The following is a 27825-nucleotide window of genomic DNA, read 5'->3' as shown; positions in this document are numbered from 1 at the left end:
CAAGGACAAACTCTAGACAGGGTAGGAATATTCCTACCTGAACCCATTTTTGCACATGGTCAGTTATATGTCGCTTTCTCTCGAGTTTGAAGAGCATGTGACGTTAAAGTTAAAGTTGTAAATACTTTATCCCAAGGGAAATTAGTCAAGCACTCTGAACGTGTTTTCACTCTTAATGTGGTATACAGGGAGATATTAGAATACGTTTAATCACTTTATCAGTCATTATTTGCATCAATGTTGTTTTTATATCATGAGTTTGTTATTATATCATTTTGTTATTATTTATTTATTAATAAAATTATGTATTATTTTCATATGCATTGTACTCATTTCCTTTTGTCTCTCACACTATTATTATAGAAAAAGGGCAAATAGCAATATTAAAATATTTCCTCTAATTCCCTTTCAATGTGCACAAATTCCGTGCACGGGGCCACTAGTAATAATAATAAAGGCCAAAATGTCATTCAAGATATACTTTAAAATGCCTATATTTTTAATGTATTTACAAGAAAAGGCTGCAGTGTAAATTAATGTGCAGAGCGTAGGACAGACGAGCGTGAACACTAGCACGCTCCGCCGCATTGCTGTGGGGACTCAGCAGCTGCCTGGGTGCCTGAGTCACAGCGGGAGAGTCAGCGAGCAGTGGGAGCTCTTAGTGCTTTTAGACATTCGGGAGCTGCATCCGTGGCCCCTTCCCAGCTTCATTGGCAGAATAAATGTCAATCAACGATCCTTTAAGATTTCAAACAGCCAAACTCCAGTGAAACTCTGTCTGGTAGACTCGCCAGGTCACCTCCACCTGCAGCCTCTGCCCGGGACACGGCGCCTTTGCACCTTCCATGGCGCCACAGCCCGCGCAGAGCAGAAGTCCCTTTCCCCAGCTCCGCCAGCCGCCTCGCTCCTCGGTGGCTTTTAAACGGTTCTGTGTTTGATATGTGAACAGACTTCCGTTTCCTGTCCACAGATACAGAGCGAGCACTGGCGTGTCCCAGGCCTGGGGTTCAGTGGGGAGCCGGCAGAGGCCCCCCATCGTGCAAGGTCTTCCTAGGTGCCCTGGCAGTCCCCTCCCGCTGCTTCCTCTGACACCACTCCCTTCTTTTACTTTTACTCATGAGGCTGAAAGACAATTGTCACCCATAAATATAAAACAGGGTCTCTGCTCACTTCTGAACTTGGCAAAAATATTTTTTATGTCTTATGTACAGCTCCTTGATTCAGGTGTCAAAACAACGCCATTCCACTTAAGAGGCCCACGCTGCCAGGTGCTTGATGTCCTCGTCCTCTCCTCCTGCCCGCCGGGAAGGTGCTGGGACAGAAAGTGGATGAAGTTAGTAACTGGTGACAGTCACACGTTGGCATAGAAAACAGGTGTGAATTGTGTATAAAAGGTGTTTACTTAGGGAGTAAAAGTAAGTGCTAACAGGGATATGGGTCAGGCTCCTATTTCAGGTCGTGGAGGTGGGGACACACCTGCTCGGGGCCTGGGGGCCGGGCCCGAGGGGCCAGGTGTTCTGACTGGCTGTGCTGGGAGGGAGGAGGAAGGCACATTCGGAAGTCGGATATTTGTCATCTTCTTATTTAATTCTTCCTGCTCCAGTTCTTCAAGTTCCGCCATCAGCTCATCCTGAACACAGGAGGGAGAAAGAATTATGGAGTTTGCGTTTCAAGCCATGGGTTTCCTCAAACACAATAACAAGAACATCTGCTACCCAATTGATATGTGAGAGCCCAGTGAAATGGAATATTTATTTTAAGACTAAGGCTCTTTTGCAACACTGAGCAATGATTAAAAAATGAATATTTGGGGTTGTGCAAATTTGTCGTAGCTAATCTTACAATACTTCAGCAAACAGTTATGCAAGTAATTTGTGCAGGCGGAATATAAAGCCTCCACAGTTTCCAGGGAATTCACACCTCGCCTGTCCGTTTCCAATGCAGCTTTTCCTTTCTACTGTGAAAAATTAAGAATTTGTGAAACCTTTTATTTGGGTTAATGTTATTAAAAATAAGCAACAGGTTTAGCAAAAGCAGAACGTGCAGAAGGTAAAAAGAATCAAAAGTAATATGATTCTTTGTTTAATTACTAAAGCCAATAGGTGTTTGGGTTAAGCAAACTTCACCCCAAGGTAGGTGCCCTGCATTTCTTTCTGTTATCAATAGCCTCAGAGCGGCCAGTTCAATCCTAAGCCACTCTCTGTCCCAAGAACCTTCGATTCGCAAGACTATTGGGAGACTTGGAGTGTAAGTCACCTACGTCAGGTAGGAGGTGACTTGTGGTTGTCCAGGTCACCTGGCTCCAGGCATCCTCAGGCAGACCCAGCCCCTGAGAGGCTGAGAGGCTGAATTAATTTGTCCCCATTAGAATTCTGAGTCCGTCCCCATTAGAAATGACCCAAGACAGTCTCATATCCAACCAAAGAAAGTCTTCATTTACTCATTAATTCATCATTGAACAAATTGATTGTGAGCTACTCCTGGCAGGTATTGAACTCATAGCTGGGGATGCGAGGTTCAACCAAGAGTTCCTACCTTGAAGGAGCTTATTATTAAATGTGGGAGAAAGGCACATAAACAAACAATTATCCTGCGTTAAAGTGAGAGGAATAATACTAGGGGCCACAGAGGAGATACTTGAGGCAACCGCAACATTTGATGATGGCGGTGTGTATCAGACAGGAAGCAAGCTGACCACTGGAATGTACTTGTGGAAAGGAAACGAACAGGAAAGTGTGGGGTGGGTGGTCAGTGGAGCTGTGTGGCTTGTGGCTCTCCGCAGGCTATGTGAATAGAGTGCCTTTGGAATGAATACTCTCATGTCCTGTTTCTGCTCACAAGCAATCAGGAACAAATATAGCAAATGCGGTCATAGCAGAACGCATTATGCCACCCGGAGTACATGCCCAGAATCGCCTATCGCACTCGGCAGGTAGCAACGGCACCACCAAGATATTGACATTTTCCTTAGCAAATGGGATGACAGAATCATCACCTCCTCCCTCATTTCCAGACGGCAGGTACCCGCCACTTGTCCCTTCATGGATGAAAGGTTGAGTAACCAATGTCCGAGCCCCAGCGTCAGGAGCCCAGAGCCTGAGGAGGCCTGTTTGTCTCCCCAGGGTGGGCAAGCTCTCTCCAAGAGCCACACAGCCTAGTTTAGGCTTCGCAGGCCGCCATGATCTCTGCGCAGCCTTCTCTGCTGCTGCTGTTCTTGGTGGTGCTGGTTTCCTGCAACCCTTAAACGTGCAAAAACCATCCTCGGTGCTCGGTGCTCGGGTCTTACCAACACAGGCCGTAGGAAGGATCTGGCCTGAAAGCCCACTTTTCCCAACTGCTGAGCTACACCGTTTTCTCAGTCCCTGGGAGCCACACCTTCTCACCACAGGCTTCGTTTTCAAACCAGGGAGATGCAGGAAGCCAGGGTCTTGGCTGTGCTGCTCTGAGAACGGGAGCCGGTCTCAGATCTGCGTGGTGTGTGCACTGGAACAGAGCCAGGGCCGTTCCCAGCGCAGCCCCGCCTCTCGGGAGTGTCTCACTTCGCTGGTGAGTACAAATGGACCGTGTGCTCTTAATGCCCGTCCACGTTCATGCGTTTCCCAGCCCGAGTAGCGAAGGGAGGCGAACTCACCTCCCCTGTCCCAGCCACACCTCCTGCTGTCGGCCTCGCAGAGCGGGCGTCTGCTATGTTCCGCCCAGATGTGCAAGCGCCATTCCTCCCCTAATGGGCTATTTAGGCGCCGCCACTGAGTCTCTAACTTCACATAATCACGGGCTGTTCTTCCTTAACAGCTAGAAACTTAATTGGGGGGCTGTCTGCCAAACCCTATTAATCTTTCCTTTAAATCAGAGCTACCAACACTTCATTTCCCTCTTAAGTAGGTTTCTATCAAGTATCACTTATTCTTTGATGAGACTTAAGGAAGTATTTAAGGCGCCCCGTCTGCTGTGGACGGTGGGAGCTGCCCAGCCCAGCAGCCATGCGCTCCGTCCTCCCCGTGCTCCGTCCTCCCCGCGCTCCGTCCTCCCCGCGCTCCGTCCGTCCTTCACACGTGCTGCCCACCTCATCGAAGTCCTCGCCGAATCCAGCGCGCTGAGAAAATGCCTCGGAGATTTCTTGGGCCACATCCTGCTGCTCTGTGATTTCTTGCATCAAATCATCTATTTTGTTCAAATCCCTGGGAAAGTATATTTTGTGGGAATATTTTAGAATCTCACTTGAAAATTATGCATTTAGTTAGATATACTCCCATATGAAAAAACATGAGTCAAGTTAATGTAAACTCTTAGTTATTCCTGTAGGATAACAAAAATGATATTATGTATCAACTTTAAAAATAATTTGCATTTCAAAAAAAAATAACCCTGCATAAGCACAGACATTTTAAATATTAAATAAACAGCCATCACATTTGGGAATCACGAATGAGCAAATTACTTTATAGTTTACAATATTTGTAGACCCATGTTGAAATTTTGTCTGGTAGGGCATATGTAAACTTTAAATATATGCTGCTCTGTATCAACTCTGCAAGAAATGGTGCGGGGACCCCAGGCCCACATGACTGAGACCCGCAGCTCTCAGCAGCCCCACCTCCCAGCAGCCCTCAGGCCGAGCTCTGAACCAGAGGACCGTCTGCCAGATGCCGGGCAGCTCTGCCATCCTGACCCCGAGGGCAGCACAGGCCTGGGAAGCCCTCAGCAGACCTGGCCCCTGCATCCCGGGGTGCAGCGCCACAGGCCCCAGCGGGCGGCTGCCTCGAGGACCCTGAGCCCCTGGCCCCCCACCACCAGCCTGAGCGGTCGGGGCCCAGGGTCAGGCTCCGCCTGCGCTCTAGGACCCTGTCTCCAAGTCGCCGCCCCGGCTCTGAAGCGAGGCCGAACTGAGTGGATACCGGGAAAGTGGGTTCCTCACTGGTATTTTGATTCCCAGTGGGATAAACCTTTGAAAGTTTCTCAGACTCTCCACGTGCTACCGGCCCTTAATCCCAATTTTTTTTATAACAAATATGTGAGGAATCTATGTCTGAAAGGGAGTGTGGGAGGTGCGGTGCGGGTTCGAGCTCAGTGGGTGAGGCTGCCGAGCCCCCTGCTATGCGGTGCACGTGGCACCAGTTAGCAGCAGCCGCAGGGGTTCGCACTGGCAGTGAGTGGGATGGCTTGCTGAGTCAAATCGATGGACCCCGTGGGAATGGCTGCATCGCCCGGTGCTCACCGCTCTCACGCGTGGGGGCTCAGACCTCACTGTCACGTCTACTCAGCAAGGGTCAGGTCCCAGGCACCGACTTCCCAGTGGCAATGACACTGACCCCGTGTCAATGAACAGCAATCTGCCGCTAGCCCCACTACCACACTGACCCCCGTGTCAATGTACAGCAATCTGCCGCTAGCCCCACTGCCACACTGACCCCCGTGTCAATGAACAGCAATCTGCCGCTAGCCCCACTGCCACACTGACCCCCGTGTCAATGAACAGCAATCTGCCGCTAGCCCCACTGCCACACTGACCCCGTGTCAATGAACAGCAATCTGCCGCTAGCCCCACTGCCACACTGACCCCCGTGTCAATGAACAGCAATCTGCCGCTAGCCCCACTGCCACACTGACCCCCGTGTCAATGAACAGCAATCTGCCGCTAGCCCCACTGCCACACTGACCCCCGTGTCAATGAACAGCAATCTGCTGCTAGCCCCACTACCACACTGACCCCGTGTCAATCAATGTACAGCAATCTGCCGCTAGCCCCACTGCCACACTGACCCCGTGTCAATGTACAGCAATCTGCCGCTAGCCCCACTGCCACACTGACCCCGTGTCAATGTACAGCAATCTGCCGCTAGCCCCACTGCCACACTGACCCCGTGTCAATGTACATCAATCTGCCGCTAGCCCCACTACCACACTGACTCCCGTGTCAATCAATGTACAGCAATCTGCCGCTAGCCCCACTGCCACACTGACCCCATGTCAATGAACAGCAATCTGCCGCTAGCCCCACTACCACACCGACCCCCGTGTCAATGAACAGCAATCTGCCGCTAGCCCCACTGCCACACTGACCCCGTGTCAATGTACAGCAATCTGCCGCTAGCCCCACTACCACACTGACCCCGTGTCAATGAACAGCAATCTGCCGCTAGCCCCAGTACCACACTGACCCCCGTGTCAATGTACAGCAATCTGCCGCTAGCCCCACTACCACACTGACTGTTGATTATGGATGGCTTACTTCGTACCAGGGACTAAGCACTTGATGTCTGGTATCTTACTGAATCTCACAATAACCATAAGGAGTAGTATTGTCCCCGATTTACAGGCAAGAAAACTGAATCCAGGGTAACTTGCCCGGGACAGTCAGCAGGGGAACTGGGAGCCTCACTCTGAAAGTCTGAGCCCCAATCCCGTGCCCGTAGCTATGACTCTCATGTGTCGGTTCGTGTCAGGGTCACCTGGTGAACCTGCTCAGAACAGAAGGCCCAGCCCTGCCCGCTTCCAGGAGCCTGGCGCCGGCGTTCTCGTCAGCCACTATCCGGGAGATGCGGAATGCCACCAGGGTGACCACCGCCGTCCTGTGTCTAACAGCCCAGATGCTGACATCTAAGCCTCTGTGATTTATTGATGGAAAGTTACCGGCAGAGTGTCAGACAATAGTGAGGCGACTGGGAAATCTAATGGACAGAATGAAGGTCCTTTGTGTTGTCATGGAGTTTTGTTTTTTTCTGTTTTGTTTTCTACCAATGGAACTTCTAATCTTTCTCTGAAGGACCATTCCACTCTGGTGTGTCCAAGAGCCTCAACAGGATAGGCCATTCCTGCTGAAATCACCATTTGGCTCTCCCGACACTGCGGGCGCGTAGGACGCGGAGGGAGGGGCACTCACACGTCCTCATGGGCCGCTCTCATGGCCCTGGCCGCCAGGCCCATGCTCCTCAGCACCTCAGTGTTGGTGTGCGCGTTCTCCAGGGCCTCGCGCTGGAACTCGATGGTGGACAGGGTGCCGTCGATCTGTGAGAGCTGCTTCTCCAACCGCTTCTTTCTCTTTAGTGCCTGCAACGCAGCTAAATAAGGAAGAAGCCACCTTTATAAGGAGAGAGCCCCGTCACTTACTCCAGAGACATTCGCGCAGCACCAACCGGGGACTGGGCATTGTTGGCACCTACGGACAAGAGACAACCAGAGGGAGCAGAGAAACTCAGGGGTACAAGTGCCCCTCCATTGCCTGCACCAAGGGCCACCCCTCAAACATTTTCAATGTTATTTTTTTCTTCCCAAGACAGGCAAGTGCCAGAGGGTGAAAAGTCCATTTTCACATTCCATAAAGTAGACCACAGACACTGGATTAAAAAAACAAAGAATGGGCATAAAAATATGAATAGAAATCATGCAATCCTATATAATAAAAGGCTAATATGCAAATTGTCCCCTCGACAGGGAGTTCTACCAGGAGTTCAACCGGGAGTTCAACCAGGGGCCGGGGCTGGCCAGCCAACCACCTGGCCTGATTGGCCCAGATCAGGGTGGGCCAGCCGGACACCACCCATGCACAAATTCGTGCACAAGGCCTCTAGTAAAGAAATAAAACTTAAGAGGAAGAAAGAATTTAACAGCTGTTTATTGTAGCCCTGCTTCCTTGTTTCAAAGACAAGTTCATGGAGACCTAAAGAAGTGACATGGCTTGCTTGAAGGTAAACAGTGAGTGGCTGTCCCATACCCAGGATGCTGAGCTGCCTGTCTTGGTCTGAAATGGTTATGAGATGGCCAGTAAGATTACAAGGAACTATGAGCCCCATGAAATCCTAGAGTCCCACTCGAGGATTAGCTGGCATATTGGTGAGCAAAAAGAGTGTTGCCTTCAGACAAAGAATCTCTAGATACCCTGCCATTAGCATTTTAACAAATAACCTTATCAGCTCCATTCAGAAATCACAAAACTAAGAGTTCTTTTGACTACGCAACTTGGAAGGCACCCAAAAACAGGCCCTAAAATGTGAGTTGTGATAAGACATTTGGAGAAAGCGCAGGGAAAGCATGGCCGAGGAGTGTTACCATGAAGATAATGAAATGGAATTGGCAAAAGAACTCGAAGATTAATGGTTTTGGAGTGAAACATGTAAGTTATTGCTACAGATTTCTGAGAGAAGGCTCTCACTCAGTTTTGGTCAGCTTTTTCTTGTAATTACAGTAGGTTTGGTTTATCTATTCCAATGTTTTTTGTTTGGTGCACATAGTCATTATACTTGTTGAGTTTTATTGGTGATCAATATGAAATATTGCTCTGACCAGGTAGAGCACTGTCCCGATATGCCAATGTCGCAGTTTGTCCCAGGTCAAAGCACATACAAGAATTAACCCATGAATGCATAAAGAAGTAGAACAACAAATCTCTCTTTCTGTCTACATTATCTCTCTCTTTCTCTCAAACCAATAAATAATTTAAAAATGTAAAGAAATATCACTCTGTTCCATTCTTTTTGCCTTAAGGTATATTTTGTTTTATATTTAAATTAACCTTTTAGTTTTCTTTTTGTTACAATTTGCCTCTAATAATTTTTATGGGAACCTCTATTTCAAAAGTGTTTTATATTTGGCTCTTTCTATAAACTTATTACAGTTGCCATATAGTTGGGTATTTGTGTGACTGTTTTTAACCCAGTCAGATAGTATCTATCTTTTAATGTAAGATTTTAACTTATATTTATTTATTGTTGTAACTGATATGTTATCTAATATAGTCTTTTTTACTGTCATCCTTTTTGTGTGTTTTTTGTTTTGTTATTTTTTTGTTTTCTTTTTGTTTTTCTTGTCTTTATGTAAATTGGTCAAATTTTCTTTGTACATTTTCCCCCTTTAATTTGTTGGATAGTTACATATACTGAATTTATTCTTCTAATGAATATCCTTGTATTAAAATATACACATATAATTAAAATTAAGTTTTCTATCCATGTTAAAAATTACATATATAAAAGCCTAAGCGACCGAATGACCTGTCAACCAGTTGCTATGACATGCACTGACCACCAGGGGGCAAATGCTCAATGCAGTAGCTGCCCCCTGTGGTTAGTGCACTCCCACAGTGGGAGCGCCACTCAGCTGACTGATGGGCACCAGAGGCAGGGCTCACAGCTGGTGAGTGCCGCTGCGGCCCACGGCAGGTGCAGTGGGGCCAGGATGTGTGGGAGCAGCAGGTGACGTTGGACTGCTGGTTTTGGCCCGATCCCCACAGGCCATGGCAAGGGACCCCACCAGTGCACGAATCCATGCACCGGGCCTCTAGTCAGTATATAATTTATTGTTCTCAAAAAGATTCCTTTCCCCCAAAACCTTCCCATGTTTGATTAAAATAATCTGCAATGTTATTAGTTCCAGATGATTACTGATTGTTTTTTATTATCTTTTTAATTTTTAAGGAAACTTTTCTTAGTAATTGCATTAAGCTTGGTAGGCACAATTTCAAAAGTTATTTGCACTCAACTATAGTGTTTGCTGGCTTACTTTCTTACTATTGCTTTTGTTTCCTACATCATCCTTTCTTGGATTTTTCTTTTTTTTTTTTTTTTTTTTTTTTTTTTTTTTTTTACCAAAATAACTCTTGAAGTGTTTTTTTTCAGAAAAAGGTGCATAGATTCTCTAAACTCCTAAAGGACTGAAAATGTCTTCATTTTGTTTCATATTTGTATGATAGTTTGAATTTTTACAGAATTCTAGGTTCAGGATATTTTTAAAATTTTATGACATGATTCTATTATCATTGGGTATCCAGTATTTCAAAAGTTTGATACTATAATAATATTCTTCTCATCCCTTTGTAGAAAAAAAACAAGAAAAACAATTTGCTTGTTTCATCTCTGGAAATGTTTAAGACTTTCTTCTTTACTTTGTAGTTAGGAAATTGCATAAGTATAGGTTTAGGCATTTGCCTTTTTTTCCCTTTTCTTAAGTAAACATTCATTCATATTTTTATTCTGAAGAGTCAAATCTTCCTTCATCTTATGGAAACTATATTCTTTACTAGTGGCCCAGTGCATGAAATTCGTGCACATTAAAAGGGAATTAATTAGAGGAAATATTTTAATATTGCTATTTGCTCTTTATAATAGAAGTGTCAGAGATGAAAGAAAATTAGTAAAATATATATGAAAACCTTCCTCCTGTCAGAGTCTGGGGCGCACCATGGGACCCAGAGTCAAGTCCCCCCCAACCGTGCACGCCTCAAAATTGCGTGAGACCAAGACCCGACTGGCCCCACCCCCATTGGGCGAGATCCGGACCTGGTTGGCCCCACCCCCATCAAGCCCTGCTGGGGGGAGGGGGGTACAGCCTCAGGTCCCTTGTCAAGCCCCGCTGGGTGGGGGGGCGCAGCCTCAGGGTCCCTGTCAAGCCCCGCCAGGTGGGGGGCACAGCCTCAGGTCCCCCGGCCTGGCGCCAGGCAGGGGGTGCAGCCTCAGGTCCCCTGGCGCACACCAGGTGGGGGGCGCGGCCTCAGGTCACCCGGCCTGGTACCGGGGCGGAGGCACGGCCTCAGGTTCCCCGGCCAAGGGCGAAGGGTGTGACGTGAGGTTTCCCTGCCTGGCACCAGGGCAGGGCGCACGCCTTGAGGTCCCCCGTCAAGCCCCGCTGGGTGGGGGCCGCAGCCTGAGGTCCACCGGCCTGGCATCAGGGCAGGGGGTGAGCCAGAGGTCCTCTGGCCCAGGCCGGGGCGGGGGCCGCACCTTGAGGTCACCTGTCAAGCCCCACCAGGCGGGGGGCACGGCCTCAGGTCCCCAGCCCCAGCCTGGCGCCACACAGCCTCAGGTCCCTGATGACTACTCATTACAGGAACCCCGCCTCCGCTGTGGGCACAGCCAACTTGTGAGGGTTAATTTGCATATTACCTCTTTATTATATAGGATAATTTTTTATTACTTCTTTCCCTTCCATTTTTTCTACTTTCTTCTGAAATCCCTACTTATTTTCATATTATTATCCACACCACGACTCTACCCAAACCATTCTTTCTGTTTCCCTCTTGAAATCCCTGTACAATGGATGCTAGATTCCTTGGGTCTCATCCTCGGTCTATTAACATATCTCTTTGTTCTGTGTTCTGGGAGAATTCCGTAACTTTATATTCCAGATCACTAACTAGTCCTCAGCTCTATTTATTCTTCTTTTACCCTACTTATTTTTAATTATGTTTTAAATTTCTAAGAACTTTTCCTTCTAGCTGTTCATTTATTTGGCAGCCATTCTTGTCCTATAACACAATGGCCTCTGGACCCTCCCTGAAGATACTAATATACATTTTGTTTTTAACGTTTTAAAAAATTTCTTACATATCTCTCTTCTCTTGGATTCAGCTGTTTGCTTTGCTTACCTTGATGTTTCTCTTTATGCAATTACCTTTGCTCGAAATTCTTCTGAACCTGTGTTATAGGTTGATATGTATAAATGAAAGACTAGGATAGTTAGTGCTCATAGATGTGCCTCTTCTATATACAGAAGTGTGTTCCCCTGTGGCCTCTCCCTTGAAAGGGAAGGCTGCCCACAGCTCTGCAGGAGAAGTGGTGGGTCATGCCGGAGGCAGCTGCCTTCAGGGGGCAGGGAGCAGGCAGACAGGCTGGGGGCTCCCACAGTTGCCTGAGAAAGGCCTTCATCTGGGTGGTGGGCACTTTTCTGAGCAGTGGCTTTGCTTCCGCACCCTCCCTGCCCTGCGGACTGCGGTGGCTCTGCTCTGCCTCCCTCCCAGATGCCACACCACCATTAAGTTCTCGCTGAACAGTACTTACCCTTTATTTATAGAACAGTTTCTATTTGTTTAACCTTTCCTCCAGGAAAGAACAAAAACAAGTCTTTTAAAAGTCCTCTGGCATGAAGGCCTTTCACAATCTCACTCTGCAGAGAGGCTCCTCACATTACTGGTCGGAGCTGTGGGTTTTCTCCCCACACAGGGGAACGGCCAACTGGCCCCCGTGCGAACGCCCCGCCTGGGCCCACAGCTACTGCTGCATGTATCCCACTGTATTATAATAATTTGTAAAATCTATTCCCCTCCACCTCCCCAAACTGATTATAAGCCCTGGGAGGCAATATTCTATTCTCCTAATTCCCCAATCCTTAGCACATGGCCAACAAAGTACATAACAAAAACCAGCATCGATTGAGTTTTTGCTGTGTACCAAGCCGATGTGCTTTATGTACACAATGTGATTTATGTCATTAACACTCACAAGCTCCAAGAGAAGACATTATTATAGCAGATGAAGTGAGTGAACGTTAAGTGAATAAGTCTGGTAATTTTGTGCACACAGTATGATGACAGCATGGCCTAATGGAAAAAAGTGTGGGCTCAGAGCCAGAGTGTGGGTCCTTCTTCCATGACTTGTTAGCTGTGTGCTTGTGGCTAAGTCATTCCCTTCTTGGAGCTTCAGTTTGCTCTTCTGGAAATGGGGAGGTAATCCCCTTCAGGCGAGGTGATGTTCAGAATTAGTGATAATTTATGCAAAACAGTTTATACAGTCCCTGTGCATGGTAGGGTCTTGGCAACTAGATATTATTAATAACAGCAATTCATACAACACTCTTTCACTAATGAGATTGTGTAACTTATTTCTGAGACCACTGAGCAACAGGTTACTCGGGTTTTTTTCGCTATAGCTCACCCTACCGGGCACATACATAATGAGACAGCTTCACACTTCAGTAGGTACAGGACACAGTGCTCTTGGGCAGAGTCCGAAGCAACTAAACTCCAAGTGCACATCTCCACCCGCCACACCCAGAAGCGAAGGTTCCAAGTGTGTCCCCTCCCGGGCTCATCAAGCTTGGCTCAGTACCTACACTTAGTTGGACCTATTGATTGATCCGTGTTTTTTTTAAAAATAAAAATGTTGAAGTTCTCTACTAAAAAGTATGCTACGTTTCCTAATAAGAACTCATTTTAGATTACTTTCTGAAAATCAAGGAATTCGATTTGCTATAAAGGATGAGGCTTTGGAGTCACCAGATCTACATTTACATACCACCGCTACCAATTAATAACTGTGTGCAGTGACCTTGGTGTGGGACCTTCACTGTGCGCACTGACCTTGGTGTGGGACCTTCACTGTGCGCACTGACCTTGGTGTGGGACCTTCACTGTGCGCAGTGACCTTGGTGTGGGACCTTCACTGTGTGCAGTGACCTTGGTGTGGGACCTTCACTGTGCGCACTGACCTTGGCGTGGGACCTTCACTGTGCGCAGTGACCTTGGTGTGGGACCTTCACTGTGTGCAGTGACCTTGGTGTGGGACCTTCACTGTGCGCACTGACCTTGATGTGGGACCTTCACTGTGCTCAGTGATCTTGGTGTGGAACCTTCACTGTGCGCAGTGACCTTGGTGTGGGACCTTCACTGTGTGCAGTGACCTTGGTGTGGGACCTTTACTGTGCGCACTGACCTTGGTGTGGGACCTTCACTGTGTGCAGTGACCTTGGCGTGGGACCTTCACTGTGCGCACTGACCTTGGTGTGGGACCTTCACTGTGTGCAGTGACCTTGGTGTGGGACCTTCACTGTGCGCACTGACCTTGGTGTGGGACCTTCACTGTGCGCACTGACCTTGGTGTGGGACCTTCACTGTGCGCACTGACCTTGGTGTGGGACCTTCACTGTGCGCACTGACCTTGGTGTGGGACCTTCACTGTGCGCACTGACCTTGGTGTGGGACCTTCACTGTGTGCAGTGACCTTGGTGTGGGACCTTCACTGTGCGCACTGACCTTGGTGTGGGACCTTCACTGTGCGCACTGACCTTGGTGTGGGACCTTCACTGTGCGCACTGACCTTGGTGTGGGACCTTCACTGTGCGCAGTGACCTTGGTGTGGGACCTTCACTGTGTGCAGTGACCTTGGTGTGGGACCTTCACTGTGCGCACTGACCTTGGCGTGGGACCTTCACTGTGCGCAGTGACCTTGGTGTGGGACCTTCACTGTGTGCAGTGACCTTGGTGTGGGACCTTCACTGTGCTCAGTGATCTTGGTGTGGAACCTTCACTGTGCGCACTGACCTTGGTGTGGGACCTTCACTGTGCGCACTGACCTTGGTGTGGGACCTTCACTGTGCGCACTGACCTTGGTGTGGGACCTTCACTGTGCGCACTGACCTTGGTGTGGGACCTTCACTGTGTGCAGTGACCTTGGTGTGGGACCTTCACTGTGCGCAGTGACCTTGGTGTGGGACCTTCACTGTGTGCAGTGACCTTGGTGTGGGACCTTTACTGTGCGCACTGACCTTGGTGTGGGACCTTCACTGTGTGCAGTGACCTTGGCGTGGGACCTTCACTGTGCGCACTGACCTTGATGTGGGACCTTCACTGTGCTCAGTGATCTTGGTGTGGAACCTTCACTGTGCGCACTGACCTTGGTGTGGGACCTTCACTGTGCGCACTGACCTTGATGGGGGACCTTCACTGTGCGCACTGACCTTGGTGTGGGACCTTCACTGTGCGCACTGACCTTGGTGTGGGACCTTCACTGTGTGCAGTGACCTTGGTGTGGGACCTTCACTGTGCGCACTGACCTTGGTGTGGGACCTTCACTGTGCTCAGTGACCTTGGTGTGGGACCTTCACTGTGCGCACTGACCTTGGTGTGGGACCTTCACTGTGCTCAGTGACCTTGGTGTGGGACCTTCACTGTGCGCACTGACCTTGGTGTGGGACCTTCACTGTGCGCACTGACCTTGGTGTGGGACCTTCACTGTGCGCAGTGACCTTGGTGTGGGACCTTCACTGTGCGCACTGACCTTGGCGTGGGACCTTCACTCTTCTTTAGTGGTGTTCTTCCATTTGAATGACAACAACGTCTAGAAGACCACAGTAGAACACTGTACTCTGGAGTCAGCTGTCCACTTTCAAATCCAGGCTCCATCTAGCCATAGTTCTGTGGCCTCCCATGAGTCACTTATTGGGAAATGGAGATATAACTCATTCGGCTGTTGGGGCTTAAATGAAATTAACATGTAGAGTAGCCAGTGCAGTGGCCGGCACATGGTGAGTGACCACTGAATGCCAGGGGCTTCCACATCACCCTCCCCTCCCCCACAGGCTGTCAGAGCCCAGGGTGTGGGAGCCCCTTGTCTAATGCCCACCCCTGCAAGTGTTCGTTATAAATCATAACCAGACCTGGTTTGGGCACAGTCTTCAACACCTATGTTAATAGATAGTTTCTGCCCTTTGAAATGTTTGGGAGAAACTAGACCGTTCACCCAGAGCTGAGATCTCGATTTACACTGTGATTACCACACCACAAACTCAGAGTGGCTCCAGGGAGTTCTCCACTCACAGGGCCAGCCAGGTGGTGAGGGGAGGGGGGCAGAGAGAGGCTAGGGGAGAGGCCTTCTTTGTCTTCCCACCTGAGTGAGGGTAGGAGGGGTGCGGGGAGGGCGTTGATGTGAAGTCGGTGCCCGGAGGACACAGGCCTGAGCTCCGTGGAGGCAACACGCTCCTGTGGCTTCCACCCGCTCAAAGAAGCCAGAGATCCAGATTTGCATGCAAAATCCCCACATTCAGAAACTGATCTGCAGTTTTCAGACAGAACCATGTGTGAGCAAAACCGATGATTCCTGCGCGGCCGGACCTGGCCCCAGGACACCTGATGCGTCTGGTGACATCTGCCAGGCACAGTAAGCCTCTCACAAACACTCAGACAAGGGGGATCTGTTCCAAAGAGCAAGACCTGTCCGGGAGGGCGCCCTCCGGGAGCTGCTGCACGTGAAACGATGATGCCACCACCTTGGGCTGGACAGGCTCCGTCTGACTTTGTTTTCTAATAAACGATTTGGGAGAGTAACAACTGTACTTTTCCAAAGACATGCAACAGACTCTGCAAATCCAGCAGCGCTCTGGGTTAGGCAAAAAGGGACGCCTCTGGAGCCGAGTCACTTAGCCTGTGGAGAGGGTGCAATTTAATCCTCCGAGCTCCCGTGTGGCATGAAAGCACCAGGTGAGACTGGCCGGCATTCTTCCTACAACAAAGGAACGCACTGTATTCCTTTGTGGTGGAGAAGCAGCCAGGGGTGGGGCTGGTCTCCCGGCCTGCCAGGGCCGCCTTCAGCGCTGGAGTCACAGAACAATGGAGTCCTGGCTGCTAGGGGAGCTGGGAAGAGCCCTCACTCCAGCCCCCCGAGGATTGGGACTGAAACTTGAGAATTACCCCCTTGACGAAATCCAACCAGCCCCATGCAGCTCTGTTCCACAGTGCTGCCAGAGGAAGGCTTCGGTCACCGATGAAAAAAACAACAAAAAGCAGAAAAGCGTAGCAGCTTGATTGCTCACATAATGAGTAGGGCATCTTGGGTTTCAAGGTCAACCTGTTGACTCTCACTCAGGGTGTGTGCAGGCGTGCATCGCTGATGCATTCGTTGGCAAAAAGCAAGCACCTTTTAGGAGCCATCACACCCATGACTGCAGACACCCTGTCTGTGAAAGAGGAGACTGTTTCGACCGCTCTCCCCGTCCTGGGCAGGGCAAGCTCCACGGAAGGACTGAAAGGTGAGGCTCGCAGGAGCAACCTTGGTGCTTAAAAGACATACGTCACACTTCATCGTCTTTAGCTTTTAACTAGAAAGTCTCACCATCTTGTTGTTTTAGGTGAGAAACTTGAATGGAAGCCCTGTTCTTACGTCCAAATCGCTTCGTCAATCAAACACCGCTTTCTGTCTGTGGCAGCTGGTATTGGTTCTGGAAAAGCACAATCTGGATACCCATCATCATGAGCATTTCACAAATGGAATAAAAACCAAAGTGTTTCAAAGTCACAGTTAGACGGAAACAGTTGGGGGGATACTAGAAAATTCTATTATCATTTGGCTGGCATCACCCTGCTATGAATTTCCCTGGCCCTCGTCACTTTTATAAACCATTCCTTATCCTTTCCTGTCAGTCACGGGACAGGATACACTGAGGATCTAGCACACGCCCAGCACCATGTGGCCCCTGCAGGGACAACGGCAGGGGCTACAGGAGCCAAGGAGGAAATGGGTCTTCAGTCCCAGTCCTCATTCAAGGAGCATTTGCTTAAGCACCTACTGTGTTTCAGGAACTAGGCCCAGGGATCCTAAGGGGCCTGTGTGCTTGTCACACCCTTCACCTCCAGGGCAGAGGAGAGGAGCAGGACCGGAGTCAGTGGATGCACAGAGGATGTGGAAGCTCGCTCTGGAGGGTGAGGGGAGGTGCCACAGGGGGCCCTGACGACGCAGGTACCAGCCCACACCTCCCGCACTGAAGCCCGCCAAGTTCCAGGCCCAGCGCCACTGGGAATCAGAGACTCAATCCTCAGAACTGAGCTGGTCACAGCAATGTCATCAATATCAAATGCCAGAGAAGGGGAAATGGGGAGCTAGAGGAAGACACAGCAGTGGCGTGTGCAGACAGCGGGGTGCAGGAGCCTGGAGAACAGGGACAATGGGCCTGCAGAGCGGTGAGGGACATTCTGAGGAAAGGGCGTTTGGGAGAGGATTACTGCTGTAAGCAAGCCAGGAACTGGGCTAAACTCCGTGTGAAAAAGAACGGAAGATGCTCAGAGTCACTGATCATCAGGGAAATGCAAATTAAAACCACAAGATATCGCCTCACACCTGTCAGAATGGCTACTATCAACAAATCAACAAATGACAAGTGCTGGCGAGGATGAGGAGAAAAGGGAACCCTCGTGCACTGCTGGTGGGAATGCAGACGGGTGCAGCCACTGTGGAGAACAGTATGGAGTTTCCTCAAAAATTAAAAATGGAACTTCCGTTTGACCCACTTCTGGAAATATATCCTAAAAACCCCAAAACCAATCAGAGAGAATATATGCACCCCAATGTTCATAGCAGCACAATTTATAATAGCTAAGATTTGGAAACAGCCCAAGTGCCCATCAGTAGATGACTGGATAAAAAGCTGTGGGACATTTATACCGTGTAATACTATGCAGCTATAAAAAAGCATGGATGGGCCTGGAAAATAAGTCAATCCGAGAAAGACAAATATCACATGATCTTAATTATTTGTGGAATCTAATGAATAAAATGAATTGACCAACAAAATAAGACCCGAAGCATGGAGGCATGGAACAGACTGACATACTTCAAAGTGGGGTTGGGGGCACCAGAAGAGATAAGCCAAAGAAGTTATATACTTATATGCATAACCCATGGACACGGGCACTAGGGCGGTGAAGACCTGGGGGGTGGGAAGGGGCTGGGAGGAGGGGTGTAAAGGGGAGAAATCTGTAATACTATCAACAATAAAAAAATATATATATAAAAGAAAGGGAGAAAGAAAGCAGGAAAGAAAGAAAGAAAGAAAGAAAGAAAGAAAGAAAGAAAGAAAGAAAGAAAAGAAAGAAAGGAAGGAAGGAAGGAAGGAAGGAAGGAAGAAAGAAAGAAAAAGGAAGAGAAAAGGTATGCAACAATTTCATGAAATGACAATAGCAAATTGTTGTGGCAAAAATGTTATTTATTGCATTGCATAAGATATTATAAACTCCTTTGGATATAATGTAGACAATATTAAGATTTTTTTCAGCAAACATATAAATTTAATATGAAATTTCCTCCCCTCAAAATATAATAATAATTGATGAAATTAATGAACAAAAATTGCAGTCAATAAAAATGTTTTAAAAATCTTTAGCAGGATTTGATCTTATAAATTCAACCAGTCATAAAATGACTTGGATTTCTGTTCTAGAATGGAAAGCCATTTTTATATGGAGATATGTTAAAATAAATATTTCAATTATGTTATCTTTGTTAGAAAATTGAGTAAATAACTAATAAATAAATATTTTACCAAAAAAAGAAAGGGTGATTATTAATATTATAAAGTATAAAAGATTAGAAGGAGAGTGATCAGTGCCCCCTCCCATCTCCAGAAAGATTATGCTTAATTTTATATTGTGTGTATATGTGTATGTATATGTGTATATATGTATGTTTGCATGTGTGTGTTCTAGAATATGGTTCGATATTCTACTTGTAAACAACGTTTCCTGTTCATGAAGCATCCATCTTATATAAAAACTGCTGTTTGAAATTTTAATCCTGCTATTTGGCTCCTGTAAATGCTTGCTTGCTTAAATAATAAGGAAAATAAGACTACTCCCACTTCAGAGAGGCCATTAAACCTTCCCCAGACGAAATTATCAGTGCTGGCACCAGGCCAAGCCTTTGGTTGAGGTCTCAAGGCCCCAGCACATAGAGGCTCTTTAAGAACTTGCAAAGGGGGCCGGAAACACCCCATATTTGGGAGACAAAGAAGGTAAAAACATATAAATAGGGAAAGTTCCTCCATGCTGGGGCCCAGAATTTGAGAGACATTTTCCTCTGGACCCGCGCGTAATAAATGTAACTCCATCTCTCTAAGTGTTGCTTGGTTCTTCTCCGGTTTTCTGTAACATTCATACGATGCAGTGATATTCCTAACACTGTGCAGGGACCCCTGAGAACCAACAAATGAAAACCCTACAGCCCCTGCCTGCGGCTCTCACTGCCTGTAATTGTGAGATTATTCCTTTGAGATCCTATTACCGAAATCTCAAGAAATGCTTACATGGCTCCTGTCCTCATGATGACTACTGCTATCTAACGTTCTCTACCAAGAGGTTTACCATGAAACTGGTGATGAACTATAATGTTCTTTAATTTCTCAAATATAAGTAGGAGAACAATACCCAATAAATCAAGAGTGCTTACAGAAATAGATCTTTTCAAACTGCTCACAAAATCATAGGCTTGTATTTGTGATCTTTAAAATATGTATATATTGATTTAACATAATCATAATTTTTTCTTGCTGCAGTTTTTTAGAAATTTTGAGTTAGAATACTCAAGCTCCAAAGCTATATTTGCTTTCACTTTATATACATAAAATATATGGAGAGAATTGGTCGTGTAAATAGCGCTGTGCACTGAAACAGGCCTGTTGAACAATGTTACTGCTGAGCAAATAAGGCACACCCAGTATGGCCAGGTGGCATATACCCCTTTGTGGAAGAATAAAGAGATTCTAGAAATTCATGTTAAAATAAAAAAGAAAATGTCCTAAGAGCCTGTCAAATATTTGGATGCATAATTTTATTCCTCTAAATTTATAGGTAAGCCAAATATAAAACTGTAAACTTTATTTCATTTAAATTAAATGATTGGCATTAAATTTTAATTTTTAAATAAAGAATTTAACTTCTACTGCAAGGATTCCTGACTTAATTTAACAGAGAATAATCAACTTTTCATTTCCTGTAATTTTAAAATCACCATTCTTGTTGTCACTTTTTTTGGGTTTCCTTTGTTTTGAGGGTCTGTAGTTTGCTAGGCTGAGGAAGGGTTGATGGAGCGGATGGGTGTGGCCCAGAGCGGATGGGTGTGGGGCTTCTAGCTACCCTTGTCCCTCCCTGGAAATACCCATGAGTTAGACACCTGGGTAAAGGCTTTGCCGTGGGCTGGAGCAGCCACGGTCCAGGTTTAGGAGCTCTGCCTGCTTTAAAACAGGACCATACAAACTCTGTTTCCATAAGCAAAATAGCATAAACTGAGGAAAATCCTATTCTTTGCAAATACGGTGCTCTCTTACCCAGTTTGGGGAATTTACGTGAAGAAGAATAAATGAATGCTCCAAAATTTGTAATGCTGCTCCAAGTTCAGGGAGGAGAAAGGCAGATCGAAGTAAGATTCATCACACAAGAAGCAGTACCATTACCTCCCGGAAGCAGTACCATTACCCTTCAGTCAGCCAACTGTCCACCCCGAGCCGCACGGACTAGCAACACGCTAGCCTGCGGTGTCCCCGGAAGAGCCACGAAGACGATGGTAACCAGAAGCCAAGATGAGTTCACAAAGATGAGAAATACCATCCTCACTGTGGGTTCCTGGGTGCCGACTAAGGAAACACTGCAGCCCACACTGTCCTGCAAACCTGCTCACAGCAAAACCCTCAGGAAAGCTGTGAGCCTCCCTCAGGTTCTCACAACAGAATTTTAAAAAGCTCCCAGGTGAGCTGACGGCTGGAACACCCCATCAGCTCGTGAAACAGCACTGGTTTTAGGGATAACTCACACGGTACGGTGAAGAGAGAAGCGGCTGGGAAATTGAGATGACCTGGGCTGCAGATGCAGGTCAGCTGTGTTCACAGCCAGTGATCGCTGACCCCGCAGTGCGACCTGTGGGCCCGCGCACCTGGGACAAGCCTCCCGCTCACACGGAGCTGGGCCTGCACGGGGCTCCAGGCCACGAGGCTCTCCCCTCGGTTCTGTCTTCTTCAATATTTTTAACAGACTAGAGACTCTGACAGCCACAAAAAAAAAAAAAAAAAAAGGCGCCCATCAAATCTGTGTCTGATTCAACTAAAAGAAACAGCTTATATCATACACTTAAAATGTTTAAATCTTTATTTTAAGGCAACTGAAAATAAGAGATTTCATAGAAATATATATAAAATATATATTTTAACAAATTGATTTCATAAGGGGAAGAGGGTCAATCTGGCTGGCATTTTTAACTCTTTCCAAATCCAATGGGGAAAGCAAGTGAGGGGGCCTCTGAATCAGCAGGTGCAGACGAGGCTATTTACCACAACTGAAGTGTGAGTGCCAGGCAAGTCCGCAGGGTGCCCGGCTCCCAGGGGAGAGGGAGGAGGGAGGAAGTGAGGAGCTTCAAGGAAGTGACAGGCCCCCCAGGCTGGGTCCTCCCACTGAGAGGTGGGCGGCAGTAGCTCCCCAGGTTGGGGGGTTGGGGAGGGAACGGGGGGGGGGGGGCTGAGGAGGGTCACATTTCCATGGATCTGTCTTTTCCAGAAGAGACTACCCAGATACTGGTTGTGTTATTGAGCCAGGAATAACCTCACGCTGTTCCCAGGCCCCAGAGCAGAGTGTGGTACGAAAGACCAGATAGCGGGGGCGCACAGGACACGTTATTAGGTGCTCGGTTGTCACTGCGCCTGGAGAACTGGCCGGCGAGAGGGCTGGGACCACGGGACCACGTGAGCTCCGTTTTCGGGGAGGATGGGTCAGAAACTCCGGGGCAGGTCCTTCGCGGATAAACCGAGGGGGAGGGCAGGTAGCGCTTCCCGGTCCAGGCACCCCCTGAGGGCGGGGCGGGGCAGAGGGGTGCGGAGGGCAGTGCGCCTCAGAACACAGCTTCACGCGTTCCTTTCTGGGTCCTGCACTCAACCTTCCACCAAGTCAGAATTTAGGGGCCCCTGGAGGCTGCACATTTCACCAGCCTCCTCAGGACGGCTGACCAGGGGACCCGAGGCGCCCACTTTGGAAACTCTCTTCCAAAGGAGGCCGCCAGGTAAGTGATCCCCTCCCAGGGGCACTGCGTGCTCGGGCCCTGCAGTCCGGGTCTGGCCGGTCACCTGAGCCGCTCTGCCCGCACAGCGCTGGCACTGCACTTGCCCACACGGGTCTGGTTCTCCGCACAGAGTCCTCCGGTCCCCAGGGCCCATACTGCAGAATTCAGCTCCGCGAAGGTAATGAAAAGCAAATTCAAAAGCCCAAAGAGGTCCCAACGTGGCGCCCAGGACGACATCGGAGCCAGGACTCTGAAAGGGAGTTCAGCCTGCCAACAGAACCCCAGGCGCCCCCAGAACGCCCAGGCACAGGCGGGCCTCTTACTCAAATAGAAGCTAAAGAGGGGAGAGGCCCCGGCACCAGGCTTTCACTGCAATCGCATGTAATGCAGGGGTTTGGGCCAAACTTGCTTCCTCGCTGCCCCAACCTTTCCTCTCTGTCAGCCCAACAGCCCTGAGGCCCAGCACACCCGGCCGGGCACACCCCTCTCACATGATGGCACGTTTGCATTTGTTGCTCAGCCAGGGCCTGGGGTGAGGCAGAGAGGCCCTGGGGTGGGAATTAAGGGGCGTTCACCCTCAGGTCCAGGGTGAGACCCTGCAGGGTGTCCTAGGGTCTCACCGGCTCGCCCCAGACCCAGCCTGGTGAGGACCGTTCAGCCAGGAAGAGGTTCCTGAGGAAGCCACAAAGGTGGCTGCGAACCCGCCACCCCGAGAAGGGACTGCTGTCCTCATGCTGCAAACAGCCTTCACGTGGCACAGGTGGGTGGTTAGTCCCTGTTATTCCAGAAGACACGGTTTGGGCTGTAAGTGGAACCTAGTTTCAGCCCGACAGAAACAGCTACTGTTGTCACACTGGCTGCTGCTTCCAGAGCACTGGAGAAAGGCCTCACACAGTAATGTCACCCATCCTCCCCACTCCGCTCTCAGCCTCATCATCGCCGAGATGCAGATGAGGAAACTGAGCACGAGGTTCTGAGCATGGTCTACAGCTACCGGGTTTCTCAAGGGCAGGCCCGGCTGGGACTCAAACCCGGGCTGCCTGCTGGGACACCCTTAGCTCCTCACTCCAACACCCAGTCACTTCCTATCGAATGTGAAAAGATCGGACCAGGATATTCTATTTCAGCAAAATCCCTCTATCCCTTCATGATGTCACTTACATGTACACACACACACGCCCATAGGGAGGTTAGAACAGTGACCCCTAGGGTCCCATCAATCCCTATGGCAGGAGGGGTCAGCAGAGGCCACCAGCCAGTGAAGCATCCAAATATTATCAGTGCCCATGGGTGCCATGCTGTGAAAAGGGTGAGGGCACAAGGTAAGATAAGAGAACTTGTCCTTCTGCCTCAGTAACATGATTGTGGACTTAGGGTCCTAACCCTTACCCACCCCAGGACGCAGGGAAGAATCACCCGGTGCCCACTCCGCACCCCAGCCAATTAGCTCAGCATCCATGGGGTGGGGCCCGGCTTCACGGGGACTTGAATGCACAGCCGGGACGGAAACTGCTCCGGAGGACGGTGCTCAGCAGGAGTAGAAAACACTTCAGGGACATATAGAAACCGTGCTTTTCACACGCAGATGACTAGCTATAACACGGGAGAGCTACGTCGCCATCTGAATAAACTGCATTGAAGGATGTCTGACCTCGCAAGTTTCTAACCAAATTATAAGTCTGACCTCGCAAGTTTCTAACCAAATTATAAGTCTGACCTCGCAAGTTTCTAACCAAATTATAAGTCTTGCTCCAAGCATTCCTCTTTTAGATCAGCAGGGCCGGGAGCATCATGACGGTTGCCAAGCCAGTTTGGGGATGCAGACTGGGGGTCTTTCTGGTGGGTTACAGTAACTGCCAAAGAAGTCTGAAGTGAGGATTCGCTACCACGGCACAGCCTTGCTACATGTTATGGTGAAGGCATGTCTCGGACTAAGTTCTACAGGCACACGCATTAAACAAACATACGTTGGCCAAGCAGGCAAAAAGCAGTTTGTCAGCCTGTCCCATGAGCTCAGTGAAGTCCCAACTCTATGTCTCTTTAGGTTCAATACACTGAGAATGAAAGGCTCACTGAACACACAGCCCCGTCCCCTGGCGGGGTGCTGTCCCCTGCGGGAGGTGAGACCCACCCGAACCAGGATGCGCCTCGGCACTAAGCTGAGGTGGAGCCCAGGTACCACCCTAATGTTAGGTTAGTTATCCACCCGACACATTCTTATCACCAGTTCTCCCGTGGGCAGCAGGGAAGGCTTCCTGACTATTTTCGCCAGTCCACATACTTAGAGAGAGTGCCCACAACTTCACCAGTGAGACCCCGTTTCTCACATGTTTTCATACTCAATTAATCTGGTTTCTTTTCTATGTTTTTCCATTTCTCACATTTCTTATGCAAGTCTGTTACTTATTTTACCAAGAAAACCATTTTTGACATTCAGAATGCTCTCAAGACTTCTGTTGTTGTAGAGAAATAGATCGCTGAAGCATTTGCACCGGCCAGGAGTGTGGTCCTTCCTCATACAATACTAGCTGGCTACTCAACTCGTGTTCTTGACAGCATGTTAGCTGGCCGCCCCTTCTAGAAGCAAAAGCTTAACTGCACATGCGTGATGTCATTCTGGTTGTGTAAATTATGGCCCTTCTAGCACTGACACTGAGTGAACAAAGTCCATTAGCACCAAGTATACTGGCTCTTACTATGTGTGTGACAGTATTCCCTGGTGGCTGATGGAAGTCCGTAACTGTGTGTATAGGAAATGATCTGGGCTGTTTGGGGATGAGGATATTGACAGTGCTTCCAAAACTGGGTCCAACCGAATTCCTTCCATAGTTCAGATTACAGATGACCTTTGCTAATCAGCCTCTTCCTGTTCCCAAGGCTACGACAGGCTGGGCAGCACCAAAAAAGTCCCCAAGGAGGCAGGACAAAGAGGAAATGGCTTTCTGACACCAATCGCTAATGTGCACTTGGCACTGGCATCTGTCTGAAACGTCTCTGACTTAAGGAAGTTGGGCTGATGTTCTTAGTGTTGTCTTTAATATTTTTGCTGTCTTTGTCACCTCTAGTCATATACACTTTAGTGAATTGCCATTTGGAGAATATTTTCGTGTTTATTTTACATTTTTGTCTTCTGAAAGCAAATCTATATTTTTATCACTTCTGAGAAGCAAATATTCAATTTTTTCAGACTTTTTAAACCAATATTTCCTGAGCAACTACTGTAAATAAGCTTTCTACAGATCCAAATGGATGACAAAAGAAAAAAGAAAAGAAAATCCCTGACTAACACTAAGGAAATGGCAGGTACATGTCACAGGGGAGAAGAGGCCAGGGGACAGAAGGGTGGTGAGTTTTCAGCAAGCCCCAGGGGCCTAGTCTCGCGTAGAAACAGCATTTAATAACCTCCCCACATATGTTCAGGCATAAAATAAAAATAGAAACCAGCACTTCACTGGAAAACAGACTATACCATGGTGAAAAGTGAGACAGCTAGCAGAGAAAAATGAAACCTGACCTTCTTCTTGTTGGTAATAATGGGCACAGATGTATCAGGAAGCATTTTTATGGGAGCAGCAGGGTTTCAAGGTCCGCCCAGGAGGCAGTGTTCCTGTCCTGGGTTTAACGATGGCAGCATCACTTGGGGGGACAGAGTCCATCTCCCAAGGTTCTTTATGACTTAAAAAGGCAAGTCCAGGGGTTGGTGGTGAGAGCAGAGTCCTGTGCGGCCACCTCTAGTTCTGGGTCTGCCATTGACCTCGAGTTACAAGAGCAAATCCCTTCATCGTCTCGCTGGTTTTATATGTTCCACAGGAGCTGTTTAGATCTCTTCTCTATACAGAGAGCTGTACCATGGAGAAACCAATGAACTGGCAAAGAATAAAGGGTTCAAGGTGCAACAGAAACACTAGGTATTGTTACCGACTCAGTCCCTTGAGGGTGGCAAAAACCAGTGATAACAAATTTAATAATTAATTCCCTGACTTCTATTTTTGTGGTTGTTATAATGTCTCAACTGCACGACAGCCGATTAAAGTCTTCAACAGCAGAGGCACCTGGTACACCGGAACATACTAGAATGCACTTCAGTGGAGGTTTACGTGCAAGTTGAAGTGTGTGATTCCATATGCAAACACACGGGAGAAAACCTGATATTTAGTGTTGAGGTCAGCAGGGCTGGACTAGGGTGAGGCCAGCCAGGAGCAAAATGTAAGGGGCCGCCAAAAATTGCAGTCATCGAGATAAATAATATTTTTGTGCCTATAGTTAAAACTCAAAATGAATGAATAAAAAAATCCATGTTGAACAAAGCAGATATTTTTTTAAAAAAGAATTGTAAATAAAGAAGTGAGAGCACAAAACAAGAGCCAGTATCGAAAGGCCGGGGGGGGGGGGATCAATAACACCGATCCTGTTTTTATTTAAAATTTTGATATTTTGTTCATCATGAATTTTTTGGCATTCATTTTGAGTTTTAAATATTGCCTACAGCGCTGTTCATCTCAATCACCCTGCCCTCCAGGAGCGGCGGTCCCAGCGCCCTGCAGTCAGCGCCTGGAAAGGCTGGGGGAGCGCAGCTGGCCGCCTCTAGGGCCGCGAGCCCGTGCCCCCAGCAGGTGCCACGCGGGGCGGCGGGCGGAGGGCCGGGCAGCCAGCCAGCCTACCTGGCTTGTTGTGCGTGCCGTGCCTGCGCGCCAGGCTGAGCTCGCGGTGGATGCGGTTCTCCAGGTACTCCTGCTTCTTGCCCAGCATCTCCTCCGTCTCCCGGAGCCGCGCCAGGGCCTCCTGCGGGCTGGGCGCCGCGCGGCTCCGGGAAGAGCCCCCCCGTTTAAAGAACTTGCCCAACTTGCTCATGCTGGGCCGGGGCCGGGGCCAGGGCCGGAGCCGCGTCCTGGGTCCGCGCTCTGATCTCCGAGGCGGCGCTCTGGGATCAACAAGCCGTCGGGGCAGGTGACACACACCCCTGGGCATTTCCTGGCGCCTGGCGCCGCCCCGCCCTCGGCGGCCGGGGGGCGGGGAGGGGGACACGCCTCCGTGGGACGTGGCCGCGGGTGCCGCGGGCCTGGGGAATTGGGGACGGCTGGGAAGAAGGACAAAACTCCGGGGTGCCGCCACGAAGTTGTGGCTTTGTCCGTGCTGGGGTGCATGGGGCTGAGGTCAGCACACCCATGTTCCAGAGTCTTTGTGGGGGCCTGCGTGTGTGTGTGTGTGTGTGTGTGTGTGCATGGTGTCCCTGCACAGTCTCTTCCCTTGTGAATAAGAACATCAGGTATGTGGATCCAGGTGTGTGTCCTGTGCGTATGACAGCGGCAGGTGTGACGAGCCCTCTAGGAGCAGCAGGTCTGACCGGGCTTGTCTCTGCAGAGCAGGAATGTGGGCAGGTGCCTGTGTGCTCTGCCCTCGGCATGGGTCATTTCCCCTCATCCTTACCTCATCCTTACCTCATCCTTACGGAGCTGGAAGGGACTGGAGGGTGGTGGTCTCTCTGTCCCAATGTCAGGACTTCCGAGTAAGTTTGGTTGTTGCGTTCAGCTCT

General features: G+C 48.8%; 1 protein-coding gene across 2 annotated transcripts; it reads right to left on the bottom strand.

Moving 5' to 3' along the window:
* Positions 1–294: 294 nt before the first annotated feature.
* On the bottom strand, positions 295–27248 carry CHMP4C (charged multivesicular body protein 4C). 2 transcript variants are annotated; one of them, XM_080646460.1, is made up of 5 exons: positions 26954–27248; positions 6881–7058; positions 4064–4178; positions 1477–1630; positions 295–1312 (listed from the first exon to the last, which is right to left on the bottom strand). In XM_080646460.1, exons 1-5 carry the CDS (start codon positions 27141–27143, stop codon positions 1248–1250), a joined length of 702 nt encoding a protein of 233 aa, XP_080502586.1. In that variant the 5' UTR covers positions 27144–27248; the 3' UTR covers positions 295–1247. The 2 variants fall into 2 exon arrangements, with proteins under 2 accessions (XP_080502586.1, XP_080502587.1); XM_080646461.1 differs by lacking the exon at positions 6881–7058 and adding an exon at positions 7108–7156 and having other exon boundaries at positions 478–1312; positions 26954–27209.
* Positions 27249–27825: the final 577 nt, after the last annotated feature.

Source organism: Plecotus auritus (genome assembly GCF_963455305.1).
Source record: "Plecotus auritus genome assembly, chromosome: 11".
NCBI lineage: Eukaryota > Metazoa > Chordata > Mammalia > Chiroptera > Vespertilionidae > Plecotus > Plecotus auritus.
This window is presented reverse-complemented; position numbering and strand designations above follow the sequence as displayed.

Bases quoted from the DNA above. Each gene is read 5' to 3' on its own strand.
- CHMP4C (XM_080646460.1), bottom strand. From the start codon at position 27,143: ATGAGCAAGTTGGGCAAGTTCTTTAAACGGGGGGGCTCTTCCCGGAGC. The intron at 1,631-4,063 runs GTGGGCAGCACG...TCCTGTGTTCAG, and splicing joins TCGGCGAGGACTTCGATGAG to GATGAGCTGATGGCGGAACT. The intron at 1,313-1,476 runs GTGTGTCCCCAC...TTTCTGTCCCAG, and splicing joins GGCCCCCAGGCCCCGAGCAG to CACCTTCCCGGCGGGCAGGA.